Raw genomic sequence first — 16088 nt, forward strand, 5'->3', positions numbered from 1 at the left:
AGGCTGTAACACAACAAAATGTGGAAAATGTCAAGGGGTGTGAATACTTTCTGAAGGTACAGTATCTCCTCCAGTCTCGGCACACTCTCTCCCTCTATCCTTCTCTCCCTCTGTGTAATAAAGGTCTACCCCAGCCTCAGACAGCCCAGTGTGTGTGTGTGTGGTGTGTGTTTGTGTGAAGCAAGTTGTCAGTTGAAAGAGTGTGTACAGTAGTTACCTTCTCTCTGTGTAGTTGCTGTAGTTTCTCCTCCTGTGTTCTCACCACTCGGTCCTGCGCACACAGTCTGCTCAGCTTAGTCTGAAACACACAAAAACACACACAGTGGTTGGTAAGAAACACACACACACACACACAGTGGTTGGTAAGAATTCTGCATTGAATTTGGATTTTTCCACCGAGCTGAGTAGTGTGGTATTCTATTAACTTAATTGAATATTTCAATCTTTGTCTAGGAAGCCAACTGCTGTGTGTCTAGACTAGAGGATACGTGCAAAGGGAAAGGAATACTTTTCCCCCTACCTAGACAAGAAAATAATAAAGCACTTGGTCTTACGTCTATGTCGATGTCCTCTGGCCTCTGGTGGCTGTAGGAGTTGTCTTTGTAGTCCTCAGGGCTGATCTGAAACACCAGACAGCCTTAGAGACACACATGCTGTGTTTACACAGGCAGCCCAATTCTGATCTTCTTTTCACTAAATGGTCTATTGACCAATCAGATCAGCTCTGAAAAAGCTCTGATTTGAAAAGATCTGATGTGATTGGTCAAAAGACCAATTATTTGAAAAAATATCAGAATTGGGCTGCCTGTTGGAAGACAGCCATAGACAGGGTACTGCAAAACAACCTGTAACACAGACCCATGACGGGGTGCTTCTCAATAGTCTACTTGTCTCCTAGTTAAAGAACTGGACTGGTGAAATGACATTTCTAGTAGGTATCCACCATATTGCTTACAGCCGTCCCGTGTCTTCCGATCAGTGCAGATGAAGGAGATGACACAAGGAGAAGAAGCCACTAGAGTATTGAGATGCACTCATGGTCTGGTTATTCATTGTGATGTGGTTTTCATGGTAAATATCTGCGTCCTTATAAGAGTTGTCCAAGGGTCAATGAAGCTCAGAGAGAGAGGGTGAAGTGATGGAGTTCTCCATGCAATTTCATTGACCTTCTCTTCTCATGATTTATGCCTTTACAACACTTCGGATACAACTTCTCAGGCCAAATTTCAATTTCATAATAAGGAGTGTCAGCCCCATCTGCTGGGAAATCAGACTGTGTTTCCCACCTCAGTAGCATCACTGATAACAGTCCTACTGATGGAGGCTCCAGGGCTGTGAAGAAGCTATGAAGAGGACAGGAAGCTGGCATCAGGAGGTCACCAGAGACTAGAGGAGGATGCTCTTACACACACACACAGCTTTAAGAGAGGCTAGAGGGCTGCTGTAGTGGTTGGCTAAGCTGGATGTATAGTCCTCTGTGCTGGCAGCTCTGCCCTGTGCCACACTAATTACTGTCCCCTCGGTGCGCTCTTCATTACTGCTGTCCCCCGGTCCACTCTGTCATGGCTGGAGCTTGACTAATGAAAACCTCTAAAAGACCTGGGCTAAATCTGGCCCTCATGGAGGCACACACATTAACGCACACATTAACGCACACAGCACATGCACGCACACACACACATACCACACACCCACACACCCACACACACACACATACACACACACACACACACACAGCTGGGAAAACCAGCCATCCTCACTCTCCTGACTACTTCAGTTAAGGAGCAGGCAGGTGATTTTCAACCCCAGGATGGCTAAAGAGGGGGAGGTTTAAGAGAGCAGGGCTGAAGTCATACATTTAAAAGCCTGTAATAAAGTGATAATATAGCACAGTGGAAAGGCCAGACTATGGAACCCACACACTACTCCCTCGAGGACAATTTCCCCAGCTAAAAATAAAATTCCCCATGCACTCTTTGAATCACTGTTCTACTCGGGCCACCACCCAAAAAAGGAAGTGATTCTATTGAATTCATCAATAAAATGTTTTGCATTGAGCTCTTATCATACCCACATATCGACAGACTGAAAATAATATTACAAAGCACAGAGAAGAGAGGTGCTGATTTGACTGTGATCGTACAGTGCCTATCAAACATAAGGTCCATCAACAACAGCAATGGTATTGCAGGAAGATGGGGTATGGCTAAAAGGTAGCATCCACCATCATACCCAACAGCAACAATACCATCAAGTTACAATGAGGTAGGATGGGCATGGCTATGTAGCATCCACCATAAGCCATGCTAACAAAAATGGATGAAGAGGATGTGCTGTAGTCAAAACAACACATGAAGGTACATATCAAACAATGTTGTGATCATGACACCAGGAAGAGGGGGAACCGACGACTGACTGACTGCATCCAATGTGAACAAAAACAGGAGGGATCGATGATGAAGGGAGGAGAGCAGTGGAGGAGAAGAGTCATTGGTTTGCCAATAAGACCTTACTTGCTGGTACAGTTGAGGCCTTGGAGCAGAGTTCTCAATCATAGTGTGAATCATGAAGATTAACGGCTCATTGTCCTTCGTCTAGTGGAGATCGAAGTTAGGTAGGGTGGAAGAGAAGGGAGGAACAATACACAACAGTACAATATAGGTGTTAGTTAGTGAACACAGCAGCACAGCCTAGAAAGGATCCATAGAAATAAAGAACACATTGTTGTCATAGTGTACTAGTGATTGAGGGAGACAGGGGCTTGAGCCAACAACCCTGTGGTTATAACTACCACCTGTGCCATAAAGGCCCAGACCTCTTGCGAGAAGTCTTAGTACGTTTACAGCACATACAAGGAGGCTACAGTTGGGTCCAAAAGACAATATTGCCAGTCCCTCTCAGCAGACGGAGGAGAGACATAACGTCCTGCTTTGCTTAATGTCATCGTTCATATCATCTCCGACCAATAACTACCAACTAATAGCAAAACAATTGCATGCATCAGAGCCTATGGACCAGGGGAACGAGCGCAGTGGCGAGTTAAAGTTCATTCATAACCGCTGTGAAATTGCCTGCCATTAGAGGTGAAAGCCTTTGAAATGGCAGATCAAATCATTTCACATTTGGTTAGAGGGGTCACAATCAGACTCAGTGAAGTCACTAAGTGAGGTCCCCGTGTACACACGGTAGAGTGGTTTCTCCTGCTGAACATGACCTTTTCAGAAACAGGAACTCAATTATTTAGCTATCGTGGAAACCCAGTTCTAAACTAGAGGGCCCATTCCAAAAATAAACGGCAACTTTAGACGTCTGCCCTGATTAGCTATGCCTGAGTAAGCATTTGTCAGAGCGTTCGGTCGCTAGGCCTAGCTACTTTACCTGAAACCCCGGAGGTTGTTTCTATACAGTCTTAATTACATTATGATAATGACATGACTAACTTACTACAGGTACACATCATCAAGTTAAAAACACAACATGCCTTAAGGTTCCCTTCATCCTCAAAAGTTTAAGTTTGCTCTCGTGCTTTCTCAAGCGGGAATTCCATTTTTAAATAGTATTCTCCAGGGACTGTACGAACTATACAGCAAAGAAACATGTACGCTTATTAGCTTAGGGCAGCATTACCACGCCAAGGAAAGTCGTTAAAAAAAGTTTTAAAGTATTTTTTACTATTCTTGTACTGAGCTAGCCAATATGTCTCCCGTGGGAATGCAGGTTTGCACAGCTCCTATTATGCAGTGTACGGTATATACTTCAGGAGGGCCGGAGAGAAAAGAGTGAAAAGTAGAGAGAAAGGACAGAAAAGAGAAAAGGCAAAAAGGAGGAGACCCTGGCATTTGAGCGCTAATAACCCTGGGCAGAGTGAGAGCAGCTGGGTGTATGACTAACCCTGAGGAGTGCCTAACCCTGAGAAACAGACAGAGTGAGAGAGAGAGAGAGACAGAGCAACCAGAGATAGAGCCGTACTCCTCACCTGGCTGTCCAGATACATGAGGTTCCTCTGAAGGTGATGAGACAGGACCTCACTCTAACATCACAAGGCAGCAGAAAATAGGGTGGAGAGAAGAGTTAGACAGGAGAGAAAGAGAGAAGAAGGGGAGAGAGAGAGAGAGAGAGAGAGAGAGAGAGAGAGAGAGAGAGAGAGAGAGAGAGTAAGGGAAGCAGTAGGAAATAGAGGCAGAACTAGCACAGGCTGATAGTGAAAGATGGAGATGATAGAGGAAGTTGCTACTGTGGCTTTGGTATTAATCTGAAGCATGAAGCGCCATTTACTGTTGATGACTGAACTAAACCAAACCATGCAAAACCCGAAGTTGCAAGAGGATTTGTTCACCACACATCCAATCAAACTACTTACCAACACTTGCCTCGTAAAAATAATGAGAAACCACAGCAGACAACAAGCAGGCAATCACATGATACTCATACCATGCTGTCCTTTGCTTGTCAACAGTTCAAAATATGAAATCAAGGCCAGATGAACGCAGCACACCAAAGGGTTGAAAGGAGTTCAAAACTAAACCAAAACTCAACCATACACCACTGAACCACACAGGTAGGAGCAAACACATAATATGCATTCACTAGAATGCATAGCCTGCTCATAGAGCCTTGAGCTGCATGGCGATGGCACATCAACGCCCACCCACCCACCCACCCACACACACCACCCCTGGAGATGACCAACCCTGGAGATGACCAATGCACCCTCCTCCCTCCTGGTGCTAACCTTGGCGTTGGGCCCCTCCATGCTGAGGATCATTAGCTGAGCCACAGTGTGCTCCCGGATGCTGTTGAGCTCAGCCTGCTGGCGCCGCAGCTTTATTAACAGCAGGGTCAGCTCCTCTGGCTGCACAACAGCATAAACACAGAGGAGATAACGAGACAGTCAATTCATCAAGCCGTCGATCAATTAACAAATACATTAACCACACCTCTCTTGATTTTCCGTTTGGAAATTAGTTGAAATTTAGGAAAAGTAGTGGCAGGTTAGGGCAGGGATTCAAAAAAGCTATGTTTCTAACCAGGACTCTGACAAGTCTTTAGGCACAACCCAAGAGGCCTTTGGAAACACTGGATTGGGGTCTCGGCTGGGGCTGGGCTATAGGACTTGCACCTTTAGAGAATCTGCCTGAAATAAACTCCCTTAGTCCCCTGTCTCCAAACTGAGTAACTCTCCATCAAATGGACGTGAAAAAAAGAGAGCATATATTCAGTAACAGTAAAAAGCGATCATTTCAAATCACTTGACAAATATTTCTCATCAACTGCATTCTGAAGCCGCCCCACTGCGTGCATTCCACTGAAGTTACGCAATCACAATAATATTCAGAGAGTTACAAAATGAACTGTGCAGAATATCAATCTCTCCGGCTGATTCTAGTCTACTCAATTTGAGAGGACACAGCCAGAAGACAATTTCATTGGTGCCACCGTCTCTCTCTCTCCGTATCATCACCAAGACAATGTCATTATTTTAATCACATTGTGTCTGCTACTGACAGAAATAACAAATGCTTGCAATAATAGACAGCAGATAATGTAACAAGGCACATACTCTGACAGAAATCCTTTACACATCCATTGTAGCGTGACAGAATGACAGTAATACATGATAGCTTGCGTGTCAAACATTGCGTGCCTCAAACATGTTTTTATTCCTGTCACAAAAACAGATTTGTACTTGCGTCACATTGAAATCATACCAATAGCATAACTATCATTCACAATGCATTGTTTTTGAGAGAAAATAGGACAGTAGAGATGAGAGGACAGGAGAGGAGGACAAGAAAGCAGAGAAGAGGTGAAGGAGGTCAGGGTTAGTTAGGTGACTCACCGTCTTGCCCTGTAGTGACTGTGGGGTAATGGTCTGCACTGGGATGCCTGCTGGCATGGACCGGCGGTCAGGTGGGTTGTTATACTGAGAGAGAGAGACAGGACAGGAGGAGGACAGGATGTTATGTTACATGTATTGATTTGAACTGGCAGACAAGTAAAATGAATGCTTTAAAATAAACAAAATAACTACTGCTCAATGCAGAGCATTTCCAGTCATTTCTGTGTGCTTGAAACCCCTGGTGATTATTTTGATGTGTAAGACTGGCTTAGATGATTGTGGTCCATTCCCTGTCCATTACCTTGGTGAGGTGAGTCCTGTGCCTGCGGTCTATAGTCATAGTCTGGTCCCCTCTGAAGACGGGTGAGGACACCTCGGACCTGGTCGACCCTGGTGGGTTGTCTCTGCGGTGTTGGCCCGGAGGGGAGAAGGTGTGGTAGAGGGCCAGGGATCCATGGGAGGGGGATGTGGGGATGGAGTGGGCCACCCCCTGGTGCTCAGAGATGTTCCCCATGGTCTTGGGGCTGGGCAGGGTTCCGTAGTGGCCTGGTGGTGGTGGACCCTGCCTGGAGAAGGCCTGCCTCTGCTGCCACTCATACAGCTGCCACATGGTGTCGTCCCTCATGGAGCGCCTCTTGTCTGCATTTACAGTTTTACATTTTAGTCATTTTGCGGAGGCTCTTATCCACACAGACTTAAACTAGGTTAAAACAAACACAATATATCAGTCATTACAAGTAAAAGTGTACAACCTCAAGATAGCAACTATCTGCAAAATCAGTGCCAGAAAGAAAAGAAGAAGTGTGAGTTTAAGTGCAAGAAAGACAAGTATAAGAGTATTTTATTAATTTTTTATTTCACCTTTATTTAACCAGGTAAGCCAGTTGAGAACAAGTTCTCATTTACAACTGCGACCTGGCCAAGATAAAGCAAAGCAGTGCGATAAAAACAACAGCATAGAGTTACATATGGGGTAAAAAAACATAAAGTAAAAAAAAAAATACAACAGAAAATATATATACAGTGTGTGCAAATGTAGCAAGTTATGGAGGTAAGGCAATAAATAGGCTATATTGCAAAATAATTACAATTAGTATTAACACTGGAATGCTAGATGTGCAAGAGATTATGTGCAAACAGAGATACTGGGGTGCAAAAGAGCAAAATAAATAACAATATAGGGATGAGTTAGTTGGGTGGGCTAATTTCAGATGGGCTGTGTACAGGTGCAGTGATCGGTAAGGTGCTCTGACAACTGATGCTAAAAGTTAGTGAGGGCGATAAGTCTCCAGCTTCAGAGATTTTTGCAATTCGTTCCAGTCATTGGCAGCAGAGAACTGGAAGGAATGGCGGCCAAAGGAGGTGTTGGCTTTGGGGATGACCAGTGAGATATACCTGCTGGAGCGCAGACTACGGGTGGGTGCTGCTATGGTGACCAATGAGCTAAGATAAGGCAGGGATTTGCCTAGCAGTGATTTATAGATGGCCTGGAGCCAGTGGGTTTGACGACAAACATGTAGTGAGGACCAGCCAACAAGAGCGTACAGGTCACAGTGGTGGGTAGTGTATGGGGCTTTGGAGACAAAACGGATGGCACTGTGATAGACTACATCCAATTTGCTGAGTAGAGTGTTGGAGGCAATTTTTTAAATGACATCGCCGAAGTCAAGGATCGGTAGGATAGTCAGTTTAACGAGGGCATGTTTGGCAGCATGAGTGAAGGAGGCTTTGTTGCGAAATAGGAAGCCGATTCTAGATTTAACTTTGGATTGGAGATTCTTAATGTGAGTCTGGAAGGAGAGTTTACAGTCTAACCAGACACCTAGGTATTTGTAGTTGTCCACATACTCTAGGTCAGACCCGTCGAGAGTAGTGATTCTAGTCGGGTGGGCGGGTGCCAGCAGCGTTCGATTGAAGAGCATGCATTTAGTTTTACTAGTGTTTAAGAGCAGTTGGAGGCTACTGAAGGAGTGTTGTATGGCATTGAAGCTTGTTTGGAGGTTTGTTAACACAGTGTCCAATGAAGGGCCAGATGTATACAAAATGGTGTCGTCTGCGTAGAGGTGGATCTGAGTCACCAGCAGCAAGAGCGACATCATTGATATACACGGAGAAAAGAGTCGGCCCGAGAATTGAACCCTGTGGCACCCCCATAGAGACTGCCATAGGTCCAGACAACAGGCCCTCCGATTTGACACATTGAACTCTATCTGAGAAGTAGTTGGCGAGGCAGTCATTTGAGAAACCAAGGCTATTTAGTCTGCCAATAAGAATGCGGTGGTTGACAGAGTCGAAAGCCTTGGCCAGGTCGATGAAGACGGCTGCACAGTACTGTCTATTATCGATCGCGGTTATATAATGTCGTTTAGGACCTTGAGCGTGGCTGAAGGGCACCCATGACCAGCTCGGAAACCGGATTGCATAGCGGAGAAGGTACGGTGGGATTCGAAATGGTCGGTGATCTGTTTGTTAAAGTAAAGTCTTGAACTGCGTCCCAAATGGCACCTTATCCCCTATAGCCCCTGGTCAAAAGCAGTGCACTACATAGGGAATGGGGTGCCATTTGGGACACAGCCAAGTACAACAGTAAAGTTGAAGACCCATCACCTGAGTTGGATGTGGGAGCCAGGGCACGGTCGTAGACGGAGCCGGCCATGCTGCAGATGCTCTCGGGTCGGGACAGCATGTTCCTGGGGAGGGTACGGTAGCCCTCCGGGTAGCGGGGAACGATCTGGGATCGGTGGCTGGGCATGTTGCGGGGCAAGGTCTGGTAGGAGGTGATGCTGGAGGACAGGGGGGAAAAGGAGGGGGAAATCAATCAATGAATCAGCTAATAAAACATGATTTTCAATAGCTTGATTTACAAATACTTTGATCAATCAATCAATCAATCCAATCCCTATTCATATAGCATTATATAGTTCTAGAGAACAACCTGGGCCTAACCCCTAAAGAGCAAGAGCTACTTAGTAGTGTATGTACAGCACGCTTACTGCCTCTCTCTGTTAGTCTTAACAGTACTGTAGAGTAGCTACTGTAAAAGGTACTTGGCTCCAGCTCCCTCTCACAGGATATGGGCTTTAGGGAATACAAATCAGTCTTAACCCTTTACCTGTCTTCTTGAAAAACATGTTGAAAAAAAAGATGTCACCTTAAATTCCTAGTACAAACGACTGAAATAAGAATTTCCAATAGTTTTCTTTTACAAATAGATGTTTATTTGGGAAATTACAGAGCTCTACCAGGCGGTTGAGAAGTCAAAAGAGGGTCATACTAGCAATGTCATATTAGAAAAGTAATTTGCATAGCATTTTTACTCATCTCAAGAATATTACATACATTACTTTAGATCTGCTTAAATTGCTTTTATAGATGCTTTATAGATGATTTTACATGTCACAGATCTCAAATTTGAAAAAACATGGTAATTTTGTGTGGCCAAATTGATGCATTGTTAGGTGGTATATAGTGCAATGTCCCCAAAATGGTTCTTACATTTCTAATGATCCAGGTTTTTCCACCATGTTTCACACATGTTCATACTGCCTTTTGAGATCATGTGTGACAAAGTGCAATGTTTTTGTACTAGTATAGGCAAGGAGAGTTTTTCAGATTTCTTCTTTTCAATATGTTACCATCCATTGATGATTCAACTAAGCTAGTTCTACATTGTCACGCCCTGGCTCTGGGGACTATGTTATGTTGAGCCAGGGTATGTAAGTCTATGTTTGTATATCTATGTGGGCCTGAGTGACTCCCAATCAGAGGCAACGAGTGTCAGCTGGTTGTCTCTGATTGGGAGCCATATTTAACTATCGGTCTTTTCACTTTGTGTTGTGGTTTCTTGTTCCGTTAAGGTTTGTTCGTGTTGTAACCTTAGACGTCACACATCGTTGGTTATTGTTTTGATCGTGTGATCAGTTAATAAATATATATTATGTTCACCTTCAACGCTGCGCATTGGTCCTCTCTCGTAGACGATCGTGACAGAAGAAACCACCAGAACTGGACCAAGCAGCCTAGTGAGGAGCAGAGTAGGTGGACTTGGCAACAGTGGAGGCAGAGCTTCGACTGGGTCAAGCCGAATGAGGAGCTGAATGACAGAGATTGGAAGCTGAGGAGCGAGAGGTGGGCGAGAATTATCGAGGCCTGGCCCACGGGGAAGAGAGACTCCCAGAAATTTTTTAGGGGGGGGCTCACGACGTCGGACCAGCAGGAGGCCGCGATAGAGCGGCCCAGTGGGTTGCCAGAGGAGGCCGCCAGGTTACGGGGGCCACTGGTCGAAGAGGGGATGGAGGATGTAGAGGCACGGCGAGAGGTACTGGCGTGTGTTGCCAGTCCGGTCCGGCCCGTTCCAGATCCCGGTGTAGGGCCAGTGGTGTGTGTCCCCAGTACGGTCCGGTCTATTCCTGCTCCCCGCACCAAGCCAGGGGTGCGCATCGTCAGCCCGGTTCGGCCCGTTCCTACTCCACGCACCAAGCCTACGGTGTGCGTCGACAGCCCAGCCCGGCCCGTTCCTGCTCTCCGCACCAAGTCTGTGGTGCGCGTCGCCAGCCCAGTCCGGCCCATCCAAGCTCCCCGCCAGTGGTGTGCGTCGTCAGTCCGGCACGGCCCGTGCCTGCTCTCCGCACCAAGTCTGTGGTGCGTTTCGTCAGCCCTGTCCGGCCCGTTCCTGCTCTCCGCACCAAGTCTGTGGTGCGCGTCGCCAGCCCAGTTCGGCCCATCCAAGCTCCCCGCACCAAGTCAGGGGTGCGCTTCGTCAGCCCGGTCCGGCCCGTTCCTGCTCCCCCCTCTCCTGCCTACGGTGTGCGTCGACAGCCCAGCCCGGCCCGTTCCTGCTCTCCGCACCAAGTCTGTGGTGCGCGTCGCCAGCCCAGTCCGGCCCATCCAAGCTCCCCGCCAGTGGTGTGCGTCGTCAGTCCGGCACGGCCCGTGCCTGCTCTCCGCACCAAGTCTGTGGTGCGTTTCGTCAGCCCTGTCCGGCCCGTTCCTGCTCTCCGCACCAAGTCTGTGGTGCGCGTCGCCAGCCCAGTTCGGCCCATCCAAGCTCCCCGCACCAAGTCAGGGGTGCGCTTCGTCAGCCCGGTCCGGCCCGTTCCTGCTCCCCGCACCAAGTCAGTGGTGTGCTTCGTAAGCCCAGTCCGGCCTGTCCCTGCTCCACGCACCAAGCCTACGGTGTGCGTCGTCAGCCTGGTAAGGCCCGTTCCTCCTCCACGCACCAAGCCAGGGGTGCGCGTCGTTAGTCCAGCACAACCCGTGCCTGGGTCATGTCCGGAGCCGGATCCGCCGCCGAGGCGGAGTGCCCACCCGGTCCCTCCCCTGTTGTGGTTGTTTGGCGCGGTCGGAGTCTGCGCCTTTGGGGGGGGGTACTGTCACGCCCTGGCTCTGGGGACTATGTTATGTTGAGCCAGGGTATGTAAGTCTATGTTTGTATATCTATGTGGGCCTGAGTGACTCCCAATCAGAGGCAACAAGTGTCAGCTGGTTGTCTCTGATTGGGAGCCATATTTAACTATCGGTCTTTTCACTTTGTGTTGTGGTTTCTTGTTCCGTTAAGGTTTGTTCGTGTTGTAACCTTAGACGTCACACATCGTTGGTTATTGTTTTGATCGTGTGATCAGTTAATAAATATATATTATGTTCACCTTCAACGCTGCGCATTGGTCCTCTCTCGTAGACAATCGTGACATACATACAAAACACACTTAATTTAACAGATTTTATTTAATTTAGAATACATATAGGGTTACAGGAACGCTTATCAGGTGTCTGTAAATAGAGGAAGTTCTTGGAAATTATCTTAGCAAAGAACATCTCAACAATGATGCTACACGCACACACCCATACACATGAACACACACTGCATGTGGAAAGGGAGGAGACAGAGCAATGTGTCCTCCTGCCACAAAGTATTTTTTCCCTTTTTTAAAAACATTTTGGAGTGCCACCATTTCCTAATGTTCTTGGACCTGGTATATCCAGGTCCAAGTTGAACACACCTACTCATTCAATGGTTTTTCTTTATTTTTACTATTTTCTACATTGTAGAATAATAGTTAAGACATCAAAACTATGAAATAACACATATGGAATCATGTAGTAACCAAAAAAGTGTTAAACAAATCAAAATATAACAGCCACCGATTGCCTTGATGACAGCTTTGCACACTCTTGGCATTCTCTCAACCAGCTTCACCTGGAATGCTTTTCCAACAGTCTTGAAGGAGTTCCCACATATGCTGAGCACTTGTTGGCTGCTTTTCCTTCACTCTGCCGTCCGACTCATCCCAAACCATCTCAATTGGGTTGACGTCGGGGGATTGTGGATGCCAGGTCATCTGATGCAGCACTCCATCACTCTCCTTCTTGATAAAATAGCCCTTACACAGCCTGGAGGTGTGTTAGATCATTGTCCTGTTGAAAAACAAATGATAGTCCCACTAAGCCCAAACCAGATGGGATGGCGTATCGCTGCAGAATGCTGTGGTAGCCATGCTGGTTAAGTGTGCCTTGAATTCTAAATAAATCACAGACAGTGTCGCCAGCAAAGCACCCCCACACCATAACACCTCCTCCTCCATGCTTTACGGTGGGAAATACACATGCAGAGATCATCCGTTCACCCACACCGTGTCTCACAAAGCCACGGCAGTTGGAACCAAAAATCTCCAATTTGGACTCCAGACCAAAGGACACATTTCCAACGGTCTAATGTCCATTGCTCGTGTTTCTTGGCCCAAGCAAGTCTCTTCTTCTTAATGGTGTCCTTTAGCAGTAGTTTCTTTGCAGCAATTTGACCATGAAGGCCTGATTCATACAGTCTCCTCTGAACAGTTGATGTTGAGATGTGTCTGTTACTTGAACTCTGTGAAATATTTATTTGGGCTGAAATTTCTGAGGCTGGTAACTCTAATGAACTTATCCTCTGCAGCAGAGGTAACTCTGGGTCTTCCATTCCTGTGGCGGTCCTCATGAAAGCCAGTTTCATCATAGCGCTTGATGGTTTTTGCGACTACACTTGAAGAAACTTTTAAAGTTCTTGAAATGTTCCATATTGACTGACCTTCATGTCTTAAAGTAATGATGGACTGTTGTTTCCCTTTGCTTATTTGAGCTGTTCTTGCCATAATATGGACTTTTACCAAATAGGGCTATCTTCTGTATACCCCCCTACCTTGTCACAACACAACTGATTGGCTCAAACGCACTAAGGAGGAAAGAAATTCAACAAATTAACTTTTAAGAAGGCACACCTCTTAATTGAAATGCATTCCAGGTGACTATCCTATGAAGCTGGTTGAGAGAATGCCAAGAGTGTGCAAATCTATCATCAAGGCAAAGGGTGGCTATTTGAAGAATCTCAAATATAAAATATATCTTGATTTGTTTAACACTTTTTTGGTTACTACATGATTCCATATGTGTTATGTCATAGTTTTGATGTCTTCATTATTGTTCTACAATGTAAAAAAAATTAAAAATAAAGAAAAAGCCTTGAATGAGTAGGTATGTCAAATTTTATTACTGGTAGTGTATGTCACCATTATTTGAGACTATAGTCTTCTCTAGAGCCCTGTAGCATGCCTTTATGCAGGTTTACGTTTATTGGGATGACTCTTCTCCTGGAGGCCGAGCTGAGAGGTTTCTGTTAAATGGGCAAGCCGCAAAGTCAAAATTGGCTATATAGTAAAACAAATGCTATAAAACAAAAATGAGCTTTTTGGCCTTAGTTTAAGGTTAGGGTTAGGCATAAAGTTAGCAGTGTGGTTAAGGTTAGGGTTAGGCATACAGTTAGCAGTGTGGTTAAGATTAGGGTTAAGGTTAGGTTTAAAATCAGATTGTGGCTATGCCCGCTAGTGACCACCAGCGTTGGGATTAGTTACTTGGAAACTAAAGTTACATTTAACTAAAGTTACACATTACTTTAGAATATTACTTTGTGTGCAAAGTAAAGCGTTGTTACTTTGTGTTACCTTCATGAAAAAGCTCTAAATCTCACCGTTTGTTTGACTGTCAGAGGGAGCAAGAGGAGACACTCTACCAATGATAGACTACTTACTAACTCAGGTTTGATCACTAGGTTCTCCTTTCATCTGTGGTGCTGCTTTCCTGTGCTAGTCTACAAGTGCTACGTTATATATGGGATGCTTAAGTAGCCATATAGAGTATACTGTAAGCCAAACATCTGTACAGATTTCCTATCTTTTCATTCAAAATTTCATCCATCCACTAACACTCTGAATCCACAGGAACAGGACGGCAGGGTGGGAAAACATCTCTCCCAACAACAGTAAAATCTACTGAGATGATTGTCAGAATAGTTAGGTTCCGGTTGAAATCTGTAAAACGTTGGTTTGATATAGTACAGTGGGGGAAAAAAGTATTTAGTCAGCCACCAATTGTGCAAGTTCTCCCACTTAAAATGATGAGAGAGGCCTGTAATTTTCATCATAGGTACACGTCAACTATGACAGACAAAATGAGGAAAAAAAATCCAGAAAATCACATTGTAGGATTTTTAATGAATTTATTTGCAAATTATGGTGGAAAATAAGTATTAGGTCAATAACAAAAGTTTCTCAATACTTTGTTATATACCCTTTGTTGGCAATGACACAGGTCAAACGTTTTCTGTAAGTCTTCACAAGGTTTTCACACACTGTTGCTGGTATTTTGGCCCATTCCTCCATGCAGATCTCCTCTAGAGCAGTGATGTTTTGGGGCTGTCGCTGGGCAACACAGACTTTCAATTCCCTCCAAAGATTTTCTATGGGGTTGAGATCTGGAGACTGGCTAGGCCACTCCAGGACCTTGAAATGCTTCTTACGAAGCCACTCCTTCGTTGCCCGGGCGGTGTGTTTGGGATCATTGTCATGCTGAAAGACCCAGCCACGTTTCATCTTCAATGCCCTTGCTGATGGAAGGAGGTTTTCACTCAAAATCTCACGATACATGGCTCCATTCATTCTTTCCTTTACATGGATCAGTCGTCCTGGTCCCTTTGCAGAAAAACAGCCCCAAAGCATGATGTTTCCACCCCCATGCTTCACAGTAGGTATGGTGTTCTTTGGATGCAACTCAGCATTCTTTGTCCTCCAAACACGACGAGTTGCGTTTTTACCAAAAAGTTATATTTTGGTGTCATCTGACCATATGACATTCTCCCAATCCTCTTCTGGATCATCCAAATGCACTCTAGCAAACTTCAGACGGGCCTGGATATGTACTGGCTTAAGCAGGGGGACACGTCTGGCACTGCAGGATTTGAGTCCCTGGGGGCGTAGTGTGATGGTAGGCTTTGTTACTTTGGTCCCAGCTCTCTGCAGGACATTCACTAGGTCCCCCCGTGTGGTTCTGGGATTTTTGCTCACCGTTCTTGTGATCATTTTGACCCCACAGGGTGAGATCTTGCGTGGAGCCCCAGATCGAGGGAGATTATCAGTGGTCTTGTATGTCTTCCATTTCCTAATAATTGCTCCCACAGTTGATTTCTTCAAACCAAGCTGCTTACCTATTGCAGATTCAGTCTTCCCAGCCTGGTGCAGGTCTACAATTTTGTTTCTGGTGTCCTTTGACAGCTCTTTGGTCTTGGCCATAGTGGAGTTTGGAGTGTGACTGTTTGAGGTTGTGGACAGGTGTCTTTTATACTGATAACAAGTTCAAACAGGTGCCATTAATACAGGTAACGAGTGGAGGACAGAGGAGCCTCTTAAAGAAGAAGTTACAGTCTGTGAGAGCCAGAAATCTTGCTTGTTTGTAGGTGACCAAATACATTTTTTCCACCATAATTTGTAAATAAATTCATAAAAAATCCTACAATGTGATTTTCTGGAATTTTTTTTCTCAATTTGTCTGTCATAGTTGACGTGTACCTATGATGAAAATTACAGGCCTCTCTCATCTTTTTAAGTGGGAGAACTTGCACAATTGGTGGCTGACTAAATACTTTTTTCCCCCACTGTAACACCCTTCGGAGTACTGCAAACAGTATGGAGTCTTTCTTCTCCTTCTTTGTCTTCTTGTTCTTTATTATTTCAGATGCCTTTCTCCTTGGTAACTAACAACAGCTCACAGCTTTTTGTTGTTCCATTACTCTGCCTTTTCACCCTCCAGTTGAATGGTACTTAAGGTTGCAAAGTCATTCTCTAATGGTTAATTTGGTTCCAAAAGTAAATAAAGTATAAATGTCCCAAAGTCAATGAAGAAATGAGTGGAGGGCTGCAAAGTGTTCTCTGACCGTCACAGTTAA

The 16088-nt window shown here is 45.4% G+C and overlaps 1 protein-coding gene across 12 annotated transcripts in view; it reads right to left on the reverse strand.

The window, feature by feature from the left end:
* LOC121543645 (pleckstrin homology domain-containing family A member 5) overlaps positions 1 to 16088 on the reverse strand; it is a 154702-nt gene that overhangs the window by 11178 nt on the left and 127436 nt on the right. For 5 of the 12 annotated variants that reach the window (XM_045208475.1, XM_041853670.1, XM_045208472.1 and 2 more), the window contains 8 exons: positions 8447 to 8622; positions 6141 to 6478; positions 5840 to 5923; positions 4733 to 4852; positions 3977 to 4030; positions 2514 to 2594; positions 555 to 620; positions 218 to 298 (listed from right to left, as the gene is read on the reverse strand). In XM_045208475.1, the coding sequence (XP_045064410.1) occupies positions 218 to 298; positions 555 to 620; positions 2514 to 2594; positions 3977 to 4030; positions 4733 to 4852; positions 5840 to 5923; positions 6141 to 6478; positions 8447 to 8622 (1000 nt within the window). The remainder of the gene's footprint in view (positions 1 to 217; positions 299 to 554; positions 621 to 2513; positions 2595 to 3976; positions 4031 to 4732; positions 4853 to 5839; positions 5924 to 6140; positions 6479 to 8446; positions 8623 to 16088) is intronic. The other 7 variants (XM_041853672.1, XM_045208473.1, XM_041853677.1 and 4 more) reach the window with 4 other exon arrangements.

This window comes from Coregonus clupeaformis, chromosome 28 (assembly GCF_020615455.1).
Source record: "Coregonus clupeaformis isolate EN_2021a chromosome 28, ASM2061545v1, whole genome shotgun sequence".
NCBI classification, from domain to species: Eukaryota; Metazoa; Chordata; class Actinopteri; order Salmoniformes; family Salmonidae; genus Coregonus; species Coregonus clupeaformis.